Raw genomic sequence first — 17,732 nt, 5'->3', positions numbered from 1 at the left:
GATTGGCCTGGGAGAAGACAGTAGGGCCTCTCCTTAAGTGTCCGCGTACACGTGACAATACGGCGGAAGTACAGTGTGCACTTAGTCCAAAAGCTGCGGCGAAGGCCGGCGGAAGGCGGGGCAGGGCGTGGTGGGAAGGTCAGCCGGCCGACCGGGCTGCTGCTGCCGGGCGGGAGAGCCCCGGGTCTCACCTCCAGGACGTCCCTATGGCGGGCCCTGGCCCCGGCGCGGCGCTGGAGTCCCCGCGGCAGCTGCTGGGCCGCGTGCGCTTCCTGGCCGAGGCAGCGCGGAACCTCCGCGCAGGGCTGCCGCTGCCGGCCGCGCTGGCTTTCGTGCCGCGAGAGGTGCTCTACAAGCTCTACAAGGACCCGGCGGGACCATCGCGTGTGCTGCTGCCGGTGTGGGAGGCGGAGGGCCTAGGGCTGCGTGTGGGTGCCGCGGCTCCCGGCACCGGCTCGGGTACCCTGCGCGCCGCCCGCGATAGCATCGAGCTCCGGCGCGGCGCCTGCGTGCGCACCACCGGCGAGGAGCTGTGCAACGGCCACGGGCTCTGGGTGAAGCTCACCAAGGTGCGCCGGGCTTGCCGGGACCCTGCCAGAAACCCCTGGATCCAGCCAAACCCCTGGCCGGTCCCCTTCCCTGTCCCACAGTGAGCTAGCATTGCTTTTGGTGCTCTTTGCCCTAGGCTGGGCAGGGCCTGATGGCCGTCTCCTGATGGCTGTCCCCATCTGGCGCGTTCCTGCAGGAGCAGCTGGCAGAACACCTGGGTGACTGCGGCCTGGACGAAGGCTGGCTTCTGGTGTGCCGCCCGGCGGAGGGCGGGGCTCGCCTCGTACCCATTGACACTCCGGACCACCTCCAGCGGCAGCAGCAGCTCTTTGGCGTGGACTATCGACCGGTGCTCAGGTCCTGCCATAGAAAAAAAACGGAGCAGAGGGTTTGGAAACACAACCCAAAGACTGGGTTGTTTGAGAGTTTGGAATGGAGGTTAAGGGCAGGTGGAGATGAGACCTGAACGGGGCGGGGTGAGACCTCGGGAGGCTTGGAGCTACAACTCTGGAGAAGACTCCACATCCTGGAAGTGGTGTCCTGCTGCCCGCTCACCCCTCCCCATTCATCCCACTCTGTGCCCACAGATGGGAACAGGTGGTGGACCTGACCTACTCACATCGCCTGGGATCGAGGCCTCAGCCAGCTGAGGCATACACTGAAGCTATACAAAGGCTACTGTGAGTGATCTGGAATGGGGTGGGAGAGGAGGGAGCAGGGCTTGAACCCAACCTAATTAGAGAATTGGGGTTGCCTAGCTATGTGCCCCCAACATGGACCTATGAGTGTGACGAGGACCTGATCCATTTCTTGTATGACCACCTGGGCAAAGAAGATGAGAACCTGGGTAGCGTGAAGCAGTACGTGGAGAGCATAGACGTTTCTTCCTACACGGTGGGTGCTGAGAATACCCCCCTCCCCCACCCCCTGTCAAAATATAGTCATATCCCTTAAAGCTAGGTCCAGAATGCCCCCCCCCAACCAGTGTCAAACCAGAATCCCCACAGGTCACACTCAGTCCAGCTCCCCTTGGAAATCCTATAGGAAGCCCTAGACACCCTTTTACCCCACACCCATCCCATATAAGTTGCCTTTTTACCTCAGCTCTTTCTCATGTTTCCTGGCCCAAAGCACATACCCAGTCAAAAGCAATTTCACCTCTCTGTCCTTACCTTAGGAGGAGTTCAATGTGTCCTGCCTGACAGATAGCAACGCAGATACCTACTGGGAGAGTGATGGGTCCCAGTGCCAACACTGGGTCCGGCTTACTATGAAGAAAGGCACCATTGTCAAGTGAGTAGGATCTGGGCAGGACAGGGTGGGTGAGCCATGTGCCTATAAGTGCCTCAACACCCACTCAGATATGTACTCTGACCCCTCAGGAAGCTGCTGCTCACAGTGGATACCACAGATGACAACTTCATGCCTAAGCGGGTAGTGGTCTATGGGGGCGAAGGAGACAACCTGAAGAAGCTGAGTGACGTGAGCATTGACGAGTGAGCAAGATGGCCTGGAGTGGGAAATGGGGCATGATCCTAGTGGGGCCAAGCCCACCTTGGATGCCTAAATATGAGTGGGACCCAACAATCCCTGAAGGCCTGAGGAAGCAGGAACCTGAAGTGCTTCACACCTGTCTCCTTAGGACTCTAATTGGGGATGTCTGTGTCCTGGAAGATATGACGGTCCATCTCCCAATCATTGAGATCCGCATCGTGGAGTGTCGAGGTGGGGCTTAAGACTATAAGTAAATAGAAGGAGTCCCCAGGTATAGATGGGGGCAAGCTAACAGTGTGGAGAGAAGGGAATGAGCTTGGAATTAAGACAAAGTAATGGCTGAGCTAAAGGGGCTTGAAGCTATGGGGCCTGAATCAGGTAGAAGGTGCTAAAATAAGCTAGCCTTCAAGCCATCGAGGTGGTTGGGCTCATGTGAAAGAGAATCTGAGTTGGGGATCCACAGACATTCCAGCATTATAGAAGTGGAATAGTATAAAATACCAGTAATGTGATCGAATATCTTAAGTTTCTAGTGACTAAGTGACAAAATGCCAAGCCATTCCCAGGTCTAAGGGCCTTAAGAAAGCATCAGGTATAGTAATAATCACGCTCTGACTCCTCGACCCAGATGATGGGATTGATGTTCGTCTTCGAGGGGTCAAGATCAAGTCATCTAGACAACGAGAACTAGGGTTGAATGCAGACCTCTTCCAGCCAGCCAGTCTGGTGCGATATCCACGCCTAGAAGGCACTGACGCAGAAGTACTGTACCGCAGAGCTGTCCTTCTGCAGAGGTAGCTGTGGTCCTCTCTTCCCAGGCCTCTCTTCCCCTCCCTAAGCCTTGGGAATCTCAGTGAAGGAGGCCCCAAGTATAAGCTGTTCTGCTTCAAGGGTCAGAGAAGGTCCTGCCCTACCTCCTTTAGTCATTGTGTTAAGAGAGTTGGGGTCTGACATCCATGCCAAACTCTTTAGCTGCTGTTATCTTCACCCATCACCCCAGATTCATCAAGATCCTAGACAGTGTCCTGCACCACCTGGTACCTGCATGGGACCACTCTCTGGGCACCTTCAGCGAGATTAAGGTGAGTCTGGGCCACCCAGTGCTTGCATTGGACTCCTCCTTCCTGTTCATCTAGCTTTCATTCTTCAGCAGTAAGTTCCTGAAATCCACTCTAGAACTAGACCTCTTCTGGTTCTGGAAACTAGGAAGAAAGCCAGATACAAATGGTCAAAATTTAAGTGTCTGGGGGCTATTTCCCAGATGCATGTCTGAATATACAAAGGCAAGGGAAGGGAAAGTAACAGCATGGGCAAGGCAGTTTGCATGGAAGGGACACATTGCGTGCTTCCAGCAACTCCACATGACTTAAGAAAAGCATCCAGGAGGGTATAAATGTGACACATGGATGAGGCTGGAAGAGGGTTGGCAGGAAACACAATTTGCTTCCCAAGAGCCCTGAGGACCAGGCTGTGGAGTAGGGATTTTGTGTCAGGTCAGTGGAACAGTTGGAAAGCTTGTAAGGTAACGTTAGATTTGTTGTTATTTTAAGCATTTCTTTTTTTTTATTTATTTTTTTTTTTTATTTTTTTTTTTTTGTCTTTTTGAGACAGGGTCTCCCTGTAACCCTAGCTGGTCTGGAACTTGCTATGTAGACTAGGCTGGCTTCGAACTCAAAAAGACCTGCCTGCCTCTGCCTCCCGAGTGCTGGGATTAAAGGCGCATGCCACCAAGCATTCTTTTTTTGTCTTTTTGAGACAGGGTTTCCCTGTAGCCCCAGCTGTCCTAGAACTCACTATGTAGACCAGGCTGGCCTCGAACTCACAAAGATCCACCTGCCTCTGCCTCCCAAGTGCTGGGATTAAAGGCAGGTGCCACCATGCCTGGCTTAGCATTCTTTTAAAAAACTATTTTAGTTTATTATTTTTACTTGATGTGTATGAGTGCTTTGCCTGTATGTATGTAAGTGCACCCATGTGTGCATTGCCCACAGAGGCCAGAAAAGGGTATCAGATCCCCTGGAATGGAGTTACAGGTGATTGTTAGCCACTTACCAGGACATGGAACAAAAGGAGCATCCAGTGTCCTTAACATCTGAGCCTTCTCCAGTCATTGTTTTAAAAAGCTCCCCCTAGTGGTTAGGTTAAGGAAGGAACTAGAAGCAAGAACAGAATGGACTGGGCTTGGACTAGAATGGTAGAATTGGGTCCAGGCATAGAGGAAGGTCCCAGAGCCTAGACAGAAGCTGACTTCCCACTGGTTCTGCTCTTAACACCTCTCCTTACCAGCAAGTGAAACAGTTCCTGCTGCTGTCACGCCAGCGGCCCAGCCTGGTGGCACAGTGCCTGCGTGACTCGGAGAGCAGCAAGCCCAGCTTCATGCCACGCCTGTACATCAACCGTCGCCTTGCCATGGAACACCGTGCCTGCCCTTCCCGGGACCCTGCCTGCAAGAATGCAGTTTTCACCCAGGTCTGGACCACCTGGGTTAGACTGAGGGAGAGTCAGTAAAGGGCCTGAGAGGGGTCCTCCAAGGAGGACTTGAGCAAAGTCTTTGGGCAAGAATAGGGACAGGTGTTAATATGGACTTTCCTACAATTCCCACTCCCGTTTCCATGTCCCCAGGTTTACGAAGGCCTCAAGCCTTCTGACAAGTATGAAAAGCCCTTGGACTACAGGTATGGCATGAGGGTAAGGGACTTGCTCAGGGCACATGTATATCCACACACTGGTCCTGGCATCCCTCATTGTTGCCATTCTGTAGCCCTTTTCCTGACTGGTCTCTTGACTAGTGAATGTACCTGAGCCCTGGTGCTCAGATTCACCCTATTTACAGGTGGCCCATGCGCTATGACCAGTGGTGGGAATGTAAATTCATTGCAGAAGGCATCATTGACCAAGGTGAGGCCTTGAGGGAGCATGACATGGGTCCCAATTATTGCCCTGTTAGAACTAGAGGCTTCTGGGATTATGAGCTAATAAAGATAGGGAACCTGCTTATTACTTCTTTATGGGGGTTGGACTTTTATGTGCCCAGCTCAGGGCATTTGTCATTTCAGGGGGTGGTTTCCGGGATAGCCTGGCAGATATGTCAGAAGAACTGTGCCCTAGTTCAGCTGACACCCCTGTGCCTCTGCCCTTCTTTGTGCGCACAGCCAACCAGGTAATCATCTCCCCACCCACCACCAAATTTCTACTATCTTTGCAAATGTCTCAAGTACCAGATTGAGCTAGAGAGGGAGCAGTGATGGGATTGCATTACCTGGGGCAGCCTCTGCACAGACAAGGAGAAGAGGATCATGGGGTAGGGAGCAGTAGAAGATTTTTTTTTGGTGAAGTTTTGAGGGTAGGAAAGTAAGGTCTATTCCGTGCTGTGCTGACAGCTCTGTCTCTGGGGCAGGGCAATGGCACTGGTGAGGCCCGGGACATGTATGTACCCAATCCCTCTTGCCAAGACTTTGCCAAGTATGAGTGGATCGGACAGCTGATGGGGGCTGCCCTTCGGGGTAAGGAGTTCCTGGTGAGTAGCCCAACCGTCATCCCTGTTGGTTGAGCCTGGGCCCCTGAACAGAAGGGCTGGCAAACCTGGGAAGCTCATGGTGAGAAGACAGCATGTTTGTCATACAGGTCTTGGCTCTGCCTGGGTTCGTGTGGAAACAGCTCTCTGGTGAGGAGGTGAGCTGGAGCAAAGACTTCCCAGCTGTAGACTCTGTGCTGGTGAGTACGGCCTGGATCCAGTGTTTCCTCTGCCAACAAAATATTTTATTACTTATTATTTTATTTTTATATGTATGAGTGTATTGCCTGCATGTAGTGCAATGCTGGTGGGGTTGTCAGAACTTCTGGAACTGCAGTTACAAACCATTGTTTGCCACCATGTGGGTGCTAGGAATTGAACCCGAGTCCTGTGAAAGAACAGCCATCTCTCCAGCCCCAAACTCCTTCTTTTACTAAACACAGGTTCCCTCTCCAGTTCTCACATCCTTGCAATTCTTTTTTTCCTTTTTTTTTTTTTTTTTTTGATCTTTTTGAGACAGGGTCTCCCTGTAGCCCCAGCTGGTCTAGAACTCACTATGTAGACAGGCTGACCTTTAACTCACAGAGATCTGCCTGCCTCTGCCTCCCTAGAGCTGGGACTAAAGGCATGTGCCACCATGCTGCCCTCTTGGGCTCTAGGCTCAGAATAGTACCACCACCCACCTTTCCCCCATGCCAGAGTCCTCAGGGTCTTTTTGTGTTGGTTCTGGGTATTTTCCTTTTTAAATGCATATTTATTTATTTGTGTGTGTATAGGTGTGTGGGCACATGTGCCATGGTGTACATGTGGAAGTCAGAGGACAACTTGCAGAAGTTAGTTTTTTCCTTCCATGTGTAGGCTCTAGGGATCAAACTTGGGTTATTGGGCTTGACAGCAAGTGCTTTTGCCATTTTTTGTGTTTTGCAACAGAATCTCATGTAGTCTAGACTATCTTGGAACTCAATGTGTAGCTGAGGACGACCTTGAACTCGTGATGATCCTCCTGCTTCTACCTCACCAGTGCTGGGATTATAGGCATGTGCCACCAAGCCTGGCTCAGGGTCATCCTTCACTCTTCCTCAACCCCAACATCTTGTCCATCTCCCCCTGGAATGGTGTGCTCTCCCATCTCACTACTGTCCGCATGGCTTGGCCACCTTTCTCTCTGTCCCAACCTGTATTGAAAAAGCTAGTATCCCTCTTTTCTTTCTTTTTTAATATTTTATTTATTTTTATTTTATGTGTATGAGTGTATTGCCTGCATGTATGTGAGTGCACCCGTGTCATGCAATGCCTTGGAGGTCAGAAGAGGGCTTTGGATTCCCCTGGAACTGGAGCTAAGGACAGTTCATAGCTGCCATGTAGGTGCTGGGAATTGAACCCAAGTCCTCTGCAAAAGCAGTCAATGCTCTTAACTGCTGAGTCCCCTCTCCAGCGCCCCCTCCCCCCCTTCTTGCTTGATATCTCTCCATGCTGCCAGTCATTCATCTCACTCTCCTCATTGACCCCTCTGATGGCTTTGCTGTAGACTTAACACAGGGCAGGGCAGACTCCTGTATCTCTAACCACTTGGTTCACATTCAGGCTCCAGCAAAACATGCCTCAGGCCTTTGCTTTATTCAGCTTTGTGACTTCCCTGTGGCCCACCCAATTCTCAGCCATTGTTTGGTTCTCAGGCCAGATTCCATTTCCTTCAGGGTTCAGAAACCTCTGAGGCTGATTAGGTGTCTTAATGTTTTCACAGCCCTTTTCCAGCCTGCCTGTGGAAGAGGACAGACACTGCCTCCCAGTAAAAAGCTAACATCCCTACCTCTTTCCAACCCTCAGGTGAAACTCCTGGAAGTGATGGAAGGAATGGACAAGGAGACATTTGAGTTCAAGTTTGGGAAGGAGCTAACATTCAGCACTGTACTGAGTGACCAGCAGGTGGTGGAGCTGATTCCTGGGGGCACAGGCATCATGGTCGGATATGAGGACCGTTGTCGTTTCATCCAGTTGGTGCAGAAGGCACGACTAGAGGAGAGCAAGGAGCAGGTAGTAGCCAAAGGCCAGTAGGACAGGGAGCTTTGGGCTGCTCCAAGCCCCAGATGGGCAGAACCTACTGATAGGTTGCCAGTACCAGTTCTAAGAACTCTGGTCCCCACCATAACTGTCCCCTTCATTCCTACTGATCAGTGTGTACAGAGAAGCCACCAGTATAAACTAACAGTGGTACCCTCTCTGAGCCAGGCCTTTTCCTTTGCCCTAGGTGGCAGCCATGCAGGCGGGTCTGCTGAAGGTGGTGCCACAGGCCGTGCTGGACTTGCTGACCTGGCAAGAGTTAGAGAAGAAGGTGTGTGGGGACCCAGAAGTCACTGTGGATGCTCTGCGCAAGCTCAGTGAGTTCTAGGTGGTGGAGCAGTAAAGCTTAAGAGGTAGGCTTAAGGACTGGACAGGGTGAGACCTAAGAGTGAATTCTTGCCTTGTCCTCTCCAGCTCGGTTTGAGGACTTCGAGCCATCTGACACAAGAGTGCAGTACTTTTGGGAGGCCTTGAGCAATTTTACCAATGGTCAGTAGAGGACAGAGTGATGTATTTGGGATTTCCTTGTGGGATAAAGAGCAGGGTAGACGTTTTAGAACCTTCTTCACCATCAGTGCAGGAACCAATTTCCTTCTCCTTCACCCAGAGGACCGGAGCCGTTTCCTGCGCTTTGTCACTGGCCGCAGCCGCCTCCCAGCACGAATCTACATCTACCCAGACAAACTGGGGTGCGTATAAGTACAAAAAAAGGGCTTATGGCACCTTCCTACATACACACATCCTCTTCAACTCTTCCTAATTTTTGGCCCCTCAAAACCCCAGCTATGAGACCACAGATGCACTGCCCGAGTCTTCCACCTGTTCCAGCACTCTCTTCCTACCGCACTATGCCAGGTGAGTTCTCCTAAGCTCAAGTCTGGGGGTGGCATCCCCAGTGTGGAAGGATTTCCGGCTCTGGGACTAGTGGAGGTGCCTGACTAGCCACCTTCCTTCCCCCACTTAGTGCCAAGGTGTGCGAGGAGAAGCTCCGCTATGCTGCCTACAACTGTGTGGCCATCGACACAGACATGAGCCCCTGGGAGGAGTGAGACTGTGCTCTCACCCAGGCCACACACCTTCCTGCCTGGTTTGGATCTGAAGGGAGGTGATGAGTTCAGAAAACCTCAGCCCAGGGGCATGCTCTTATGTATGGTTGCAGTGGGAGCCATGAGTTGACACTGGTGGTCCAGCCCCACAGACCCACAAGCCCTACTAGTGCTGGGACTTGCTTCCCAAGGTATTTAGCCTCTGTGAGAGGAAATCTTCCACAAGCCCAGCACAAGCTGCCAGGCCTGAGCTACTTGAAGGGGGCCACCCAGCTCCCCACCCAATGGATATTGAGTCCATTCTTGAGTCCCCCCTTTTCTCCTTTTCTGGCTTAGCCAGGCTCAAAATGTTAAATCTTGATAGGATGGTATATATCCCGCCTCAAGCAGCAAGCCAAGAATAGACAGTGATGGGCATCTTCCTTGGTCCCCTATCCCCAAAATGAAGCCACAGTTGAGTACCCCTCCCTTGCATACTGGTCTTTTTCTTTTCTTCCATACCAGAGGGGTGAGCTTGGTCCTTCCTCTGACTCAGCCTAAGCTGACAGTGTCACCACCTTCCCTGGCTCAGAACCTCCATCCACTCAACCTCCAGTCTTTACCATCAGCCCATATTCATTTCTTCTATATCACCTCCAGCTGGACTCCCTGTCCTTTCATCCCCAAGATTTTGCACAGGTTAAGAACAGTTCTGTCCTCTGAAATTTCAATAGCTCTCTAAAATAAATCCTAGACCTTAAACTTGCTCCTAGGGCTATGCACACCCCTATCCCATCCCTACCTCCCCTGAGAGCCTCTGTGACACTCCTTCAAAAGGTCCTGAACATGGGAGCATTGAATAAACAAATGGATTCATTCCTTTAGAATGTGCTTTTGGGGATCCTGAGATCTGTATTTATTGGGCTCCCTGCTGAGCTCATGGAGCGCCTAGAGAATTACTGTGTCCTGGGACCTCTGTACCTGCTGCCCTGTTGGTAGCAAGGGAACATGTGCTGCTGGGAGTGGTGGGGCTTCCCACCAACACATTTGGGGTGGAGCCTAGAAATAAGGGCTCAGAAGGAGGACAAAAGGCTGCATACATCTTGTGGAATGAGGTGGACATTCAGAGGTTGGAGACCCATTTCCACAGCCAAGTGAATACAAGAATGTTACATCACAGAGGGTAAAGTTGGGCTAGCTGATAAGCCAGCCCAGTGAAGATTTTTTTTTTTTAATGTGTATGCGTGTATTGCCTGCATGCAGGTAAGTGCACCTGTGTCTTGCAATGCCCTTGGAGGTCAGAAGAGGCAGTCGAATCCCCTGGGACTGGAGTTACGGACAGTCGTTAGCTGGGTGCTGGGATTTGAACCCAGGTCTTCTGCAGGAATAGCTAGTGTTCTTAACCGCTGAGCCATCTCTCCAGCCACCACCCCCCCAGTGAAGATTTTGACACATGGGAGCAGCAGCATCACTACCAGTCCCCACCTGTCCTCATGTGCCACATAACTAAGGTGCAGAGACCCATCCCACAGCACACACCCTGAAAGCAGTTCCACCCTCAAGTACAATCCATTGGACAGTTGTCTCAGTGTCCTAGTACAATGTGAGATAGCTTGGTTGCCTGTCAAAGCATATCCCACCCTCAACTCTTTCCTACCCTGTCCTCTAGGGCTCACGTCTCTACAACTCCCCTTTCTATACACTGAGTGTGCCCAAACCTGTCTCCCCAAAACTCTGAGTCTCAACTCTTGCTCAGCTTCCTGGGGCAATCCTGTCCTGCTCTTCCCCTGTTCATGCACTTTGGGTGGTCCACAGGAGGCACACATAAACACCCTCCTTTCTAGGGAGCTAAAGCAACAGAAACCCCAGCAGCCACATGCCCACCCAAGTCTGCCCTTGGCATGTCCCACCAGGTGGTGGAAGGCATGCCTTCCCCTTTTCTGTCAGGGAAGGGCCTGCCCTGCATGTGCTGTGGGATGTAGTTTGTTTCTATGCCTGGATACATGTCCTCAGTACCTCATTTCCACTCTATATTTGATTGCCTGGTTTTCATTTACTTATTCATCTATTTAATAGTGAAGCCTGGAGCACCAGTATCAGGCACCATGTGTCAAAAAGCCATTGCATGGTAGCTAAAGAAGTGATTATTTTTGCTCTCTGGCACCCACTTGTCCCACAAAAGCTTAAAAGGAATAGTATGAACAGTGTTTGCCTCTTATATAAAATGGTCTGGAGCAAGCATCTTCGTGTTGAGTTATAATTACTTCTAAGCTTGGACCCACTGAAACATTTTTGTGTGTGTGTATGTTCAAGCTAACAAGGAAAAAACCCCACTTTTGTTTTATTTTAGAGACAGGGTCTTGCTGTGTAGCCTTGACTGGCCTAGCCTGAAACTCAGTATGTAAATCAGGCTGACCACAAACTGGTACCAGTCCTCCTGCCTTTGCCTCCCAAATGCTAAGATCACAGGCACATGCCTCCACACCTAGCCTAAGAAACCCTTTAACATGAAGGTTCTTGTTGCTTTCTCTGGAACATCCTTTTATTACAACTACTTTCACCATTAGTGTAGGTAAGATAACCCTCATTAGATTGCTGTGACTACAGATCTGTGGTCTTTCATGACAACAGGGTCGACATTCCCATGAACAGTAATTTCTATAAATCTATGTGTTCAATTTTTTTTTAAGTGTACGAGTGTATTGCCTTCATGTATGTGAGTGCACCTGTGTCATGCAGTGCCTCGGAGGTCAGAAGAGGGCTTCAGAGTCCCCTAGAACTGGAGTTAAGAACGATTTGTAGCCACTATGGGGTGCCGGGAATCAAACCTGTGTCCTCTGCAAGAGCAGTGATTGCTCTTAACCGCTGAGCCGTCTCTCCAGCCTCCATGTGTTCAATTTTAATTTCACTTCTAGCACTATGGTTTTTCATTTCTTTACTGCTTTTCAATTTTCTTGGCCAATTTGTTTGCTCTCCCTTGAATGTACATATGTTCATGTACCCAAAGTCTTGTGTGTGCTACACACTCTTCTACTGAGCCACATCCCCAAGTCCTGTCTTTTATTTAAGTTCTTATTTATATTTTATGTATATGAGTGTTTTGCCTGCATGCATATAAGTGCACCACGTGCACATAGTGCCTGTGGAGACCAGAAGAGGGCATTGGATCCCCTGGAACTAGTTATGGACAGGTGTTAGCCACCATGTGGGTACTGGGAACCAAACCCAGGTCCTCTATAAGAACAACCAGTGCCCTTAACCACTAAGCCATCTCTCCAGCCCTTGTCTATTTTATTTTTATTTTTTGTTCTTTTTTAGACAGGGTCTCCCTGTAGCCCCAGCTGGCCTGGAACTCGATATGTAGACGAGGCTGGCCTTGAAATCACAGAGATCCACCTGCCTCTGTCTCCCAAGTGCTAGGATTAAAGGCATGTGCCACCATGCCCAGCTCTTGTCTGTTTTTTTTTTTTTTATGCCATGTTTTATTCCCTAGAAGAAAAGGAAGTAATGATCATATTGGTTGATGGTATGTAAATTGAATAAGAGATGTACTGTGGTCATTTATCAGCAGATTTTAAAAAGCATGGTGGTACACAGCTGTAATCAGGAGTTCAAGGCCAGCCTCTGCTGCATAGGAACTTAGAAGCCAGCCCAGGCTACAATGAGACACTGTCTCAAAAAGAAAGAACAGCTAGGAAGATGTCTCAGTCAGTAAAGTGTCTGTCATGCAAGTGTGAAAACCTGTGTTTGGATCCCCAGCACCTACATAAAAGCCTGGCATGGTCATACTCACCTGTAACCCTAGCACTAAGGAGGAGAGTGGGAGGGACAGGGCATGTTGCCAGCCATTGTAGCTAATCAGTGAGCACTGGCTCAGTGAGAGGCCTGTCTCAAGGTGGAAAACACAAAAGAGAAAGCGATAACATCCAGAAATTATTTTCACAATGTTTCTCATTGCTTTTATGGACAAGAGAATTTTTGGATGCTCTATGAGGTGTCATTTTTAGTAGTATAAATGGTTCCTTTTTCTTCTAAATTTAGAAATTTGTAGAGGCAGGACTGGTGAGATGACTCAGAAGGTAAAGGCTTGACATGAAGCCTCAGGACCTGAGTTCAAGCCCTAGAACACACATGGTGGAAAGAGAATCAACTCCTGTGTGCTGCCCTCTGACTTCCCATGTGCTCTGTGGCATCAGCACAAGTGCACATAGATAAATATGAAAAACGTTTTAAAAGTTACAGAGGGACTGGAGATATGGCTCAGTGGAAGACCAAAACAAACATACAAGACCCAAACATATGCTGGGCTTTGATCCCCAGCACACACACACACAAGTTGTAGAAAATTTTAAATGAAATACAAGTCCCAAGTTTAAATATCTTCTGTAAGCTCAATGGTAGTGTTTGACTAACATGTGAGGCCTTGGGTTTAATTCCCAATACTGGGGTGGGAGTGAGGTCTCAGTAAAGTTCTTGCCATGCAAGCATGAGTACCTGAGTTGCACCCCCAGGACTCATATGAAAAAAAACAGATGTAAGCCAGGCATAGTGTCTTAACACCTTTAATGTCAGCACTGGGGAGACAGTGGTGGCCAGATCTTTGTGAGTTCCAGCCCCAGCCTGGTCTACATAGCAAACTCTCAAAAGAAGGCTGGTGTGGTGGTGCACACCTTTAATCCCAGCTCTCAGGAGGCAGAGGCAGGTGGATCTCTAAGAGTTCAAGGCCAGCCTGGTCTACATAGTGAGTTCCAGGCCTACTGGGGCTACAGGGAGACCCTGTCTCAAAAAGAACCCCCTCAAAAAAAAAAAAGCCAGATGTAATATCTCACACTTGTAATCCCTGCTTTAGGGAAGCAGAAATAGGTGGATCCTTGGGCTCAGTGGCTAGCCAGACTGACCTAATCAGTGAGCTTCAGGCCAAATGACAGACCTTATCTCAGAAAACAAGGTGGACAAGGATGGAGAGAATGCTCAGAGGTTAAGAGCACTGACTGCTCTTGCAGAGGACCAGGTTTGATTCCCAGCCACCCACATGGTGGCTAACAACCATCTGTAACTCCTGTTCCAGGGGATCGGAACTGACCTCAATAGGCATTGCATAACACAGGTGCACTTACATATATATGCAGGCAATACACTCATACACACAAATTTTTTTTTGTTTTTAAAGGTGGACATTAAAATCTATCAACATTTTATAAACTTACTTTACTCATTGTCTAACCTTCATAATTTTTAGCCTGCTAGTCCTGCTAGAGTGTCAGCACCATAAAGACTGGGTCTTAATTTGTTCAGATGTGTCCCAAGAGCCTAAAATTGCCCTTGGGAAGAAAACTGGAAGCAAGGAATAATTCCAAGTAGGCACTGAGAATTGAATAAATGGTTGTTGAATGAATAACTGAACTATGACCCCCAAACCATAATTTAAAACAAGGGAGAGCCAACAATCTGAAAAGTCATAATAAAAGTAGGAAAATCAGTCAAATTAATTAAATCCCTTCTTTAAAAATTGACCTATCAGCTTAGAATATGAATGTCCAGATCCTTGACTAAAAGGATCTAAAGCCATCAACAACAGGAATTCAGTGTGTTTGAAATACTGAAGTCCTGGCCAGGCATGGTGGTGTACGCCTTTAATCCCAGCACTCGGGAGGCAGAGGCAGGTGGATTTCTGTGAGTTAAAGGCCAGCCTGGTCTACATAGTGAGTTCCAGGACAGCTGGGGCTACAGGAAGACCCTGTCTCAAAAAGACCAAAAAAAAAAAAAAAAGAAATACTGAAGTCCTAGTTACTGAAGGCTCCTGCCAAGTTTTTTATATTAAATAATGGAGCATCATCTGCCCTTTTATTCATTAATCTTTTAAGCAATCACTGAGTTTTTGTGCAGAAAATAAGACAGAAGAAGTACTTTAGTTCCTTCGGTTAGCTGCCAAAGTAGTTTTGAGAGATCTGAGTGACTCCATCTTGGATAAAACCTCCATGGGACTGACCCAGCCCTGAACCCTGCTCCAGGAAAAACCACAAAAAAAGTATACTTGGAACAGATAGAGAACAACTCCCCCACCAACAGTCAACCAGGGACAGGAAAGTATTAAAAGTCCAGGTATCTCTTCAGATTTCCTGCAGTTTATGGTTTATGGTTTGGCACTGGGCTGCAACCAATCAGATGCTTGCCAGGCTGGAGACCCCCCTACCCCCTCACTTGCTGAACTTGATGAAATAAACCTATAAAAACCTCTGTCTCCCAAAGCAAGGGGTCTCACTTCTGAGATTTGCAAGGTCGGTGACAGAGTGGGCCCAAGCTTAAGCTTGTTACAATAAAAGAACCCTTGTGTATTTGCAGGGGTCAGCTCCTTGGTGGTCTTTGGGGTCTTGCAAACTGGGCACAACATCTTGGGGGCTTGTCTGGGATCCCCAAGACCCCCCCCCCATAGGACCTCAGAACCAAAGGGTTCCTGACCAGCTGGTAAGTGTCTGTTTTCGTCTAGTTGTGTCTGTCCCAGCTTTTGTTTTGAGCCTCGAGGCAAATTTGTGAACAGTGTGGTCAGGAGCAGTTGGAGCGGACATGCTGGATGACGATGACTACAGAGGTCTGGAAGACATTCCAGACCCCGGCAGAGGGGATGACAGTTCGCTGTCCTACTTTCGGTTTTTCCTCCACACAAGCAAGGGAATTTGCTACTTGGCCTTCTGCATGTCTTTCTGACTCTCTGTTTTGTCTTTGGTTGTCTATTTCTCTGTGACTGAGATGGATGCAATGGGCCAGACTCTCTCTATACCCCTGGACCTGGTTCTTGCACATTTTGGAGAGGTTAAGACTTGAGCCCATAACCTCTCTGTTGTTGTCAGGAAGGATAAACTAACTACTTTCTGCAGGTCTGAATGGCCCACTTTCAACGTGGGATGGCCCTTGGAGGGGACCTTTGATCTCACTGTCATTAACGCAGTTGAGAAAATTATTCTTCAACCACATGTAGGACACTCGGATCAAATATCACACATAGTGGTCTTTGGGAGTCTCGCGAACTGGGCACAACAGTTTCTTTTTCACTGTTGTTTACACAGCACTCTAAAACCAGTAATTCCCCTCCACACTAACAAGCCCACAACCAAATAGATGAATATTATGTAGTCACCAGCAAATTCCCAAAAAGATCTCTACTAGACTGTAGGAAGAATATTTGTGAGCCAAAACCCAACTTTTTAAAGGTTTCTTTTGTGTCTCATAGTGCAGGGAATTGTACCTCCCCTCATGTGTGTGTGTATTGTGTGTAAAGACACACACCCTTGAGGAAGAAATGAGATGTAATCGCTTGTGAACAGAAAACAAGCGTATAAGGAACAACTTGCTTTTAATAAGCATTGGCTATTATCAAGTACACCTCCTGTGTGCTGGATAGACACCTGTATTCATAAGGCTAGTCACAAGGAATAATAACATGAACTGACTTAGGAGGAAACTTCAGAAGAAGATGTATCAGTGACCTAGACTTTTGGCTTTATTTTCCTATCACCAAATACAAGATTGCGGAAAAAACTCAGGAGAAAATTCCAATTCAATATTATTCACTTAGTGCCTCAGGTCCTATGCTAGGTCCTGGAAAGAAAAGAACAAATAAGAAGTTTCCCTTATCATTGAGGAAGTCCCAGTGTGAAAGAGAAGATGTAAGAGGGCTATTTTTTGTTTCATGACAGGTAGACAGTGTCTCACTGTGAAGACCTGGCTGGCTCTGCTGGGATTAAAGGCATGTGCCACCATGCCCAGCCAGGGTTTTCATACTTTATAATGAGACTTATAAGTACTAAAAGCCCTGGGAGCCAGGAAGAAGGAATCCATGAAGCAGCAGGTTTTTGTCTTATTTTATTGAAACAGGCTCTTACACTGTAACCCAGACTGGCCTGGAACCCATGGCAATTTTCCTGCCTCAGCCTCCTTGAGTGCTGGGACTACAGACATCAGCTACTACGTAACAGCTCTTAAACTACTGTCCATGAGCCTTCCAGAATCCCCAAGCACATTTCAGGGGATATATTGGGTCAAAATTATATTTCTAATAATACTAAGACATTTTTGCCTTTTCCATCATATTGATATTTGCACTGATGGTGCAGAAAGGATGGTGGGGATCATAAAGCAGTGACACCAAAACGTACTAATGGTCACTGTATTCTTCACTGGCAAAAATATGCAATAGAAATACAAATAAGGGGCTTCTGAGATGGCTCAATAGGTAAGGCACTTGCAGCTAATCCTGACAATCTGTGTATAATCCCTGGAACCTACATGGTGTAAAGAGAGAACCAACTCCAGCAAGTTGCCCTCTGATATCTTCATACACGCTGTGCCGTGCGCGCACACACATGCACATATACACACGCAATAAATAAATATTTTTTATACTTTTTATATTTTTAATGTGTATGAGTGTATTTGAGTATATTGCCTGTATGTGTGTAAGTGCACTCATGCTGTGCAATGCCTGTGGATATCAGAAGAAGGTGTCGGATCCCCTGGAACTGGAGTTATAGACAGTTGTTAAACTGCCATGTGGATGCTGGGAATCAAACCTGGGTCCTCTCCAGGAGCAGTCAGTGCTCTTAACCACTGAGCCATCTCTCCAGCCCCCAATATTTTCTTCTGTAGCCAGGGCTACATAGTGAGACCTTGTCTTAAAAGAAGAAGGAAGGAAGAAGCAGGAAGGAAGGAAGGCAGGCAGAGGCAGTCGGATCTCTATGAGTTCAAGGCCAGCCTAGTCTACATAGCGAGTTCTAGGTCAGCTGGGGCTATAGGGAGACCTGTCTCAAAAAGCCAAAAAAAAAGAAAAAGAAAAGAAAAATAAGGGCTGATGTGATGGCACTTGCTAAGCATGTGTGAGGTTCTGGGTGCAATCCCCAGTATGGGGGGTGGGGAATGCAGAGGATCATTGATGTATGGGTGGTAGCATACTCCTCTATCCCCAGCACTCAGGAGGCAGAGGCTGGAGAATCACAAATTTGAGGACAACGAGCTATATGGTCAATTCTGAGTTAACTTGGGCAACATGGTGAGACACCTGTTAGAGGGAGGGAGGGAGGGAGGGAGGGAGGGAG

At 48.5% G+C, this 17,732-nt stretch overlaps 1 protein-coding gene across 2 annotated transcripts; it reads left to right on the top strand.

Moving 5' to 3' along the window:
• Positions 1-105: 105 nt before the first annotated feature.
• Hectd3 (HECT domain E3 ubiquitin protein ligase 3) lies at positions 106-9,534 on the top strand. 2 transcript variants are annotated; one of them, XM_008848861.2, is made up of 21 exons: positions 106-569; positions 746-906; positions 1,137-1,229; positions 1,308-1,443; positions 1,727-1,842; positions 1,932-2,045; positions 2,192-2,274; positions 2,672-2,837; positions 3,044-3,125; positions 4,330-4,512; positions 4,666-4,718; positions 4,877-4,941; positions 5,100-5,203; positions 5,441-5,560; positions 5,668-5,757; positions 7,385-7,591; positions 7,806-7,935; positions 8,033-8,107; positions 8,226-8,307; positions 8,402-8,473; positions 8,583-9,534. In XM_008848861.2, exons 1-21 carry the CDS (start codon positions 207-209, stop codon positions 8,665-8,667), a joined length of 2,580 nt encoding a protein of 859 aa, XP_008847083.1. In that variant the 5' UTR covers positions 106-206; the 3' UTR covers positions 8,668-9,534. The 2 variants fall into 2 exon arrangements, with proteins under 2 accessions (XP_008847083.1, XP_029409812.1); XM_029553952.1 differs by having other exon boundaries at positions 8,194-8,307.
• Positions 9,535-17,732: the final 8,198 nt, after the last annotated feature.

Source organism: Nannospalax galili, unplaced genomic scaffold (genome assembly GCF_000622305.1).
Source record: "Nannospalax galili isolate Female #2095 unplaced genomic scaffold, S.galili_v1.0 scaffold1664, whole genome shotgun sequence".
Lineage (NCBI taxonomy): Eukaryota > Metazoa > Chordata > Mammalia > Rodentia > Spalacidae > Nannospalax > Nannospalax galili.
The sequence above is the reverse complement of the archived record's forward strand: the minus strand, read 5'-3'. Positions and strand labels throughout refer to the sequence as shown.

Coding starts and splice junctions, on each gene's coding strand:
- Hectd3 (XM_029553952.1), top strand. CDS start 207: ATGGCGGGCCCTGGCCCCGGCGCGGCGCTGGAGTCCCCGCGGCAGCTG. Junction 4,513..4,665: donor AGAATGCAGTTTTCACCCAG/GTCTGGACCACC, acceptor CCATGTCCCCAG/GTTTACGAAGGCCTCAAGCC. Junction 8,308..8,401: donor ATCTACCCAGACAAACTGGG/GTGCGTATAAGT, acceptor TCAAAACCCCAG/CTATGAGACCACAGATGCAC.